The sequence below is a fragment of the Rhinopithecus bieti genome, unplaced genomic scaffold (assembly GCF_001698545.2).
Source record: "Rhinopithecus bieti isolate Rb0 unplaced genomic scaffold, ASM169854v2 scaffold_7684, whole genome shotgun sequence".
Classification (NCBI taxonomy): domain Eukaryota; kingdom Metazoa; phylum Chordata; class Mammalia; order Primates; family Cercopithecidae; genus Rhinopithecus; species Rhinopithecus bieti.
In genome coordinates this window covers 2,268,813-2,276,676 of record NW_016806071.1, presented here as the reverse complement: position 1 = coordinate 2,276,676, position 7,864 = coordinate 2,268,813, and the positions used below count along the sequence as shown (strand labels likewise).

At 40.1% G+C, this 7,864-nt stretch overlaps 1 protein-coding gene across 2 annotated transcripts in view; it reads right to left on the bottom strand.

The window, feature by feature from the left end:
* NDC1 (NDC1 transmembrane nucleoporin) overlaps positions 1-7,864 on the bottom strand; it is a 69,220-nt gene that overhangs the window by 16,661 nt on the left and 44,695 nt on the right. For both annotated transcript variants that reach the window (XM_017874550.1, XM_017874551.1), the window contains exon 16: positions 7,133-7,233. In XM_017874550.1, coding sequence (XP_017730039.1) covers positions 7,133-7,233 — 101 coding nt within the window. The remainder of the gene's footprint in view (positions 1-7,132; positions 7,234-7,864) is intronic.

Genomic DNA, 7,864 nt, shown 5'->3' with positions numbered 1-7,864 from the left:
AAAAAAAAAAAAAAAAAAAAAAGTCATGCAGCATAGGAATAATGACAACAAAGTAATAAGAGCTAACCCTTACTAAGCACCTATTATGGGTCATACATGCCAAGGGCTTTACAGAGATAATCTCATTTATTCTTCACAACCCTATGAGTTAGCTAGCTACTATTATCATCGTTCCCATCTTCCAGATATAAAAACTGATGTTTAGAGATTGCCACATTTATTGGTTCTATACTTTTGTTTTGTTTTACATTTTATGCTTTCTGAAATGAAGATGTATGTTCCAATTAATGGCATCTTAGATGCGAAGAAATATAATAAATGTTATTTTCCAACTAGGAAACAGTAGAAGCTGGAATTCAGACACAAGTCAGTCTGACTCCAGATCTCACACTTTGACACATCTGCCATACTGTCATTCTATTGGGAAAAAGGAGGTTAAGAAATGCAAACCTCTGCCAAGCTCTCCCAAAGGTAATCTAAAAGGGTGGCTTGCGAAGGACTTCGGGTTCAAAACCCTAGTTTCCAATTTTGACTCAACCATTTACTAGGTACAATCATGAATAAGTTGTACTCATACAGAAAACAGTTTCTGAAAGACTCCAGCGTGCAAAATAAAAAATAAGCCTTCTTTTAACCTCACAGGGTTTTACAAAAAAAAATTTTTTAACAATTTCTTTTGGAATACTATGCAAATATTAGGTAAAGCAGCATAGGACTTTACAGAAACCAAGAAGAGACTCTGACTGGTACAATGTTGGTCAAGGGTATCTGGGACTTCAAATCCATAGCTCCGGCCCTCAAGAATATTCCTTTCTTTCCCCCATTCCTCCTTCCAACCCCTACATTCTCCAGGAGCCATTAATTATCTCACATCTCTCTATCCCCTACTTGCAAGACTAGCTCAGATTCACCTGTCATATGTTCTCTGATCATCCTGCATTTCTTTTTTTCTTTTTTTTGAGACAGAGTTTTGTTCTTGTTGCCCAGGCTGAAGAGCAACGGCACAATTGCAGCTCACTGCAACCTCTGCCTCCCAGGTTCAAGCGATTCTCCCACTTCAGCCTCCCAAGTAGCTATGATTATAGGCGTCCACCACCACGCCCGGCTAATTTTTTGTATTTTTAGTAGAGACAGGGTTTCACCATGTTGGCCAGGCTGGTCTCAAACTCCTGACCTCAGGTGATCCACCCGCCTCGGCCTCCCAAAGTCCTGGGATTACAGGCATCAGCCACCGTGCCCAGCCTCATCCTGCATTTCTCTGCACAGTAGCACTGTGGCACTGACTACAACTGTAGTTCTTTGTATGATTATCTGTTTTACATCCTGGAAGCTCCTGGAGGGCAGGAACCCTGTCTTTTTCCATTCTGTATCGTATCACATGCTAACTGCTTGATAATTAAATAGTTACTGGAGGGATGGATCTGTGAATAGCATAAAGGTAAATATCAATATTCCAAGTACATCAAAATTTGGCCTTCAAATGACAAGGCAAAAAAATATAATAGATAGGGCTGATCAACTTCATCAGGATGACATTGGCCTTTCCACAGAAACCAAGGTTATCTAAAGAATGTAAAACATATTTTAAAAACGAAAAGGTTCTGGAGATGGATGGTGCTGATGACTGCATAACAATGTGAATATATTCAATGTCATAGAACCATACACTAAAAAATAGATTAAAATTGTCATTTTATATTATGTACATTTTACTAAGTTTAATTTTTTTTTTTTTTTCCTAGAGACAGGGTCTCACTCTGTTGCCCAGCCTGGAGGACAGTCACATAACTCACTGCAGCCTCAAATTCCTGAGCTTACATGATCCTTCAGCCCCAGCCTCCCAAGTAGCTGGAACTATAGGCTAGCATCATCACACTCGGCTAATTTTTAAAGTTCTTTTATAGACACTGTCTCACTATGTTACCCTGGCTGGTCTTGAATTCCTGACCTCAAGCTATCCTCCTGCCTCATAGCCTCCCAAAACGCTGGGATTACAGGCATGAGCCAACGCATTTAGCCAAAAAATTTTAATTATAAAATATGTCATTTTGATTCCTAATATTTTGTATGTAAGCACCCTTTTTAAAAAAACAATAAAATCCTATGGACTTCCAGAGGTTAATACTTGCCGTCCATCCACTGATAAAGGAAATAACTACTATGAATTCAGCAATGTTTTCAAATGAATTTGTATTTTAATTCACCAAAACAGCATGTAAAAACATCTGAGAAAACAGCTGCAAACATGTTGGAGAAATGGTAATCATTCAAATGAAAGTATGTATGTCCCTTATAATAACTGTGATCTCCAGGATGGTCTGGGCATTGGCAGAAACCACTGAGCTAGCTAGCATTTCCATCACTCTACTCCTTGCCCTCTGAATAGTTTGAAGAGTGAAAGGCTCCCCTTCCCTTTCACATTTTGCCTTTAATGATTCAGTGAAATGGCTGATGTTATTGATACTGAAAAGTAAAACAAAAGGATAGAACAGTTGCACACAATTGTTCCTTAGTAACACCCAGAAGCCAGTAATGTACAACTTGCCTTAAATTACAGAGATACTTAGAACTTACTGTCTTCACTTTGATCCCTTCTAGACCAAAGAACAGAAAGCCAAAAACATATAACAGGGATCATATGAGTCACATCACATTCCTGCCTCTCAAAACAAAAAGATGGTTTGGGAGCATTTTAATCAACCCATTGCATCAGAACTGTCACTAAATTTAAGCCCCAAAACAGAAGCCTTTGTCTACTGAACCGCCAATGATGCAATCCAGCAGCCATCCAACAAGCATTTAGTAAGTGCCTGTCATTTGCCAGCTACTATATCAGATGATGGGAAGAGAGGTAAGACAAAGTCCCCACCTCTACTTGCTAATATGAAGAGGAGACAATAAAAGTCAATAAAGACAATAAAGTATTGAGGGTGGAGTTATAGAGTCGAGTCAGACCAAAGGAGAAAAATATGTTCTAGACAAAAAAGGAAAGAAAAGGCAGCATGTGCAGAGTTAGAGTCAAGTTAAGAAAATAAGATATATTTGGTGGGAGGCAGAGACTGAATAGTGTATGGTGGTTATAAGAGCAGAGGACTCATGGGAATAGCAGAGTGGCTGGAATGAGAGCACAAAGTAACTCAGTTGAGGGTCTATGGGGCAAGAGGATGTGATAATTCAGGACAAAAATGCCAAGATCCTGAAGCAAGGCAGGAGGGATCGGCAAGAGAATGGGTGGATAGTGGAACTGCCACATGGGTGCAGCTCAAGGACATGGGGACAAAGGAGTTGAAGGAATTGGTAATAAAGTGGTTGAAATAATAGACTACAAGGTCCAAACTGGATACAGAAAGGCATATACGTAGTCAGGAGGGAGCTGAAAGACAACGAACATGGGGAAAAGGAACTGGAAATCCTGGTAGGATCAAAGAAACTGTACAGAAGCAGCAAGGACATGGAAGGGCTGCACCTGGAGCAAGGGCTCTTACACTGGGTCCATAGACCTAAGGGAAAAATTCCGGGGGTACAAACTTGAATTACACATTTATCTTTACTAAGATCTAATTAAAATCTAGCATTTCCTTCAACTATGAATGTAAGCAACAAATCGTAGTAGCATTAGCAGTTCCTATGACTTTGTCACCAACAGAAATCACCAATATCTCCATATCCCAGTACAATTGTTACAGTTATTCTGAAATACCATTCATCTTATCCCTACCTCAAAATAAGTTACTGGACTCACTGACAGATCTTGTTATGTAATGCAATAATTAAAAACCACATATTACTGTATCATAAATTTAACATCTTGATAATTATATTTCAATATAACTGATTTTCTTTCTAATCCTGAGCACTTCATGCATTTAAGAACATGATTCTGAGAAGAAGTTCATGGGCTTCAACAGACTGCCAAAGGAATCTTTGGAACAAAAACATTTAAGGACTCTAGCTTACAGGGTAGAATCCTGGAGTTTCAAGCTCTGGCTGTGGAGTATTCAGGGAATAATTGGGCCTAGGTGATAGTTGTGGGTTGAGAGGGTATACAAATGGGTAGTGAAGAGGAGGAAGTCAACGAATTGTGCAGACAGGGTGTCGGGCAGATTACCCACACAGACTCTGAATTACTCATTACAATCAACCTCAGGATATAGAGTGGGGAAAAAAAAAAAAGACTGTGAGGCAGTTTGCAAAATCTGATGATGGCAGAGCATGACCAAAAGGTTGATCATGATGTGGCTTAAGGGAAAATAGACATTATAAGCCCACATAAGGAGGAGTTTTATACTGAGAAGCTAAGTATCAGGTCACTGGTCCTGTTCTCTTTGTTCCATCTTTTCTCAACATCCAAAAATATGCTTCTTTGCCTTGTTCTACTCTGCCCCTCCAAAGTATTCTCCATTCCAACTCCCCTGTTTCTAAGTAAACAGGGCCTGCTATGACTTAAATTTGTCACCCAAAAAGGATGTGCTAGAAACTTAATCCCCAATGCACCAGTGTTGAGAGGTGGGGCCTAATGGGAGGTGTTTAGGTCAGGAGGACTCCACTCTCAAGAATGAGTTAATGCAGATTATAGAGACCATCCTGGCTAACACAGTGAAACCTTGTTTCTGCTAAAAATACAAAAATTAGCTGGGCATGGTGGTGGGCACCTGTAGTCCCAGCTACTGGGGAGGCTGAGGCAGGAGAATGGTGTGATCCCAGGAGGCGGAGCTTGCAGTGAGCCAAGATCACACCACTGTACTCCAGCCTGGGTGACAGAGCGAGACTCTGTCTCAAAAAAAAAAAAAAGAAAAAAAGAAAAAAATACATAAATCAGTTGGGCATAGTGGCATGCACCTGTACTCCCAGCTACTCAGGAGGCTGAGGCAGGAGAATCACTTGAACCCGGGATACGGCAGTGGCAGTGAGCTGAGATCACACCACTGCACTCCAGCCTGGGCAACAGAGCAGAGACTCTGTCTCAAAAAAAAAAAAAAAAGCGGGGAAGGGATGTGGATCTGTAGCTTCTTCCCAGGTCTACTGCACCGCTAATGCCCTGCAATCAGACTGGGCTCTAGTCCCAGCTCTGCCACCTAGGAGATTGTGTGTGAGACCTGAGGTAAGTTGCTGCACTACTAAGCCTCCCTCATCTATAAAAAAAAAAAGGGTGAAAACACTTCCACCTTGCTGACTTCACAAGATAGTTATAAAGATCAAATAATAATGATATCAAATTACTCTCTAGACTATAAGCACTGTACCATTATTGTTATTTTTACACTGCGAGAGTGAAAAAAAAAATGTTATGAGCATCAAAGATATGCCCAAATCATTGTCATCCTATTGTGCAGTCAGAAAAACCAAATACTCGAAGCTGTAGGGAATTACTAGGAAACTATTTATTTACAGAAAGGCATTTGGGAAAGAGTACAAATAATAAAACTATCCATGTAGGCACACACATCTCAAGTAACACACATGAGAAAGTACTCACAAAAAGTACTCAAAGCAAAAAAATCACTGGTTTTGATGGGTAAGATTTTCTAATAGGTAAAATGAATTGAGTTTTAAAGAAAGAAATGGAGAAGCATATTTTCTCTTTGTTATCTTTTATTTTTTTGAGACAGGGTGTCACTCTGTCACCCAGGCTGGAGTGCAATGGCGTAATTTTGGCTCATTGCAACCTCTACCTCCTGGGTTCAAGCGATTCTCCCCCGTCAGCCTCATAAGTAGCTGGGACTACAAGTGCACACCACCACACCCCGTGAATTTTTTAAAAATTTTTTGTAGAGACAGAGTTTGATCATGTTGCCCAAGCTTCTCTTCATATTTTAAATGGTTTCCCAAGACCAAAAGATGCACCAGTTTTATCATTTTATCATTTAAGCCTAGTTCAATTCCACTTCCTCCAGAAGGCCTACTATATCCACCAGATGCATTTTTTTTTTTTTTTTTTTTTTTTTTTTTTTTGTGAGACAAGGTCTCGCTTTGTGGTCCAGGCTGGAGTGCAGTGGCATGATCTCCACTCACTATAACCTCCGCCTCCTGGGTTCAAGCAATTCTCCTGCCTCAGCCTCTCGAGTAGCTGGGACTACAGGCTCACACCACTGTGTCTAGCTAATTTTTCTATTTTTTTTTTTTTTTAGAGATGGGGTTTCAACTTGTTGCCCAGACTGGACTTGAACTCCTGAGCTCAGGTGATCTGCCCACCTTAGCCTCCCAAAGTGTTGGGATTATAGGTACAAGCCTCCAGATGCTATCTCTACATGCCTCTAGCACTTAGTGTTTACAGCTGTCATGTGACATAAGGTGACATAAAAAGTACCAAGCAACATGAAGTTAGAAAAAGAAGCCTGCTGCAAAGCAGAAAGCATGTGTTTTATTTTTTGCCCTTCTTTAAGTCTAGGACCAAGAAAACCTATTAGTTAAAACTAGCCATCAAGCCTGGTGATAGGTATCTATTGGCCTCAGCTCTTGAGCCTCAACCCAAAAGGGCACTTTATCTGAATGGGTCATTTAATTACAGGTCACTTTCGGTAGCTACAAATTGTGTAAGGATTCACTTTTGTCAGTGAACAGAAGTCTAGTATTTTAAACAGTGTGTTTAATACCAGAGGCATACCCTACAGGTTTAGTATACTTTCTTTTACTGTTTCTGTAAAATGTTATAAGCAGATTAAAAGTTTTCTCTTCCTAAACTTTTAGTTTTGTTTTTTAAAATAGAGACAGGGTCTCGCTCTGTTACCCAGGCTGCAGTGCAGTGGTGGAATCGTAGCTCACTGCAGCCTCAAACTCCTGGCTCCAATGATTCTCCCACCTCGGGCTCTTGAGTAGCTGGGACTACAGGCATACACCACTATGGCTAGCTAATTTTTTATTTTTTGTAAAAACCAAGTCTTGCCATGTTGCTTAGGCTGATCTCAAACTCTCAACCTCAAGTGACCCTCCAGCCTCAGCCTTCCAAAGCACTAGGATTATAAGCATGAGCCACATGTCTTTTAGATTGTAATTTCCTGAGGGCGAAAAAGTACATTATTTTAACTTCCAACATGTTCTGTCACTTGATAAATGTGATATATAGGAAACAAGCAAAGCACTGGGTGGGAGGGGAAGATGACCTCTACCCCCTCCCAACCCATAGATTGCTTACCTCTTGCAGTGTCAACAAAGTATTAAGGATAGCTGGCAGTGTAGTCTGGACAACTCCAAATCTATCCTCTGTAAATGATGCTGCTACTAAGTGCGACAGACCTCAAGGGAAAAAACAAAAAAAGGTTAAAAGTGAATCAAAATTAGGCAAAACTATTTGAAATACATCTATTTTAGGAAGGATTAATATTCTGAATACAAAAAGAAATAAAGGCTGGGCATGGTGCCTCACACCTGTAATCCTAACATTCTGGGAGGCTGAGGTGGGCAGATCGCTTAAACCCAGGAGTTAGAGATGAGCCTGGGCAACATGGTGAAACCCCTTCTCTACAAAAAATACAAAATTAGCCAGGTGTGGCACAACAAACCTATAGTCCCAGCTACTCGGGAGGCTGAGGTGGGAGGATTACTTGAGCCCAGGAGGCAGAGGTCGAAGTTAGCAAAGATCACACCACTGCACTCCAGCCTGGGCAAGAGAGTGGGACTGTCTCGAAAATAAAAAGTAAAAATAAATAAATAAATAAATAAATAAATAAATAAATAAATAAATAAAGAGAGGAGCAATTCAATAGAAAAATGGGCAAAAAAATCGGAATAGGCACTGAAAAAAGTACTCAACTGCATTAGTTACGAATAAAATAACAGTCTCTGGCTTTACATTCTATTAGGAAGACAATTTTAAAAATAATATAGTGTTGGGTAATGACATGTGCCAGGAAAAAAAAAAAAAAAA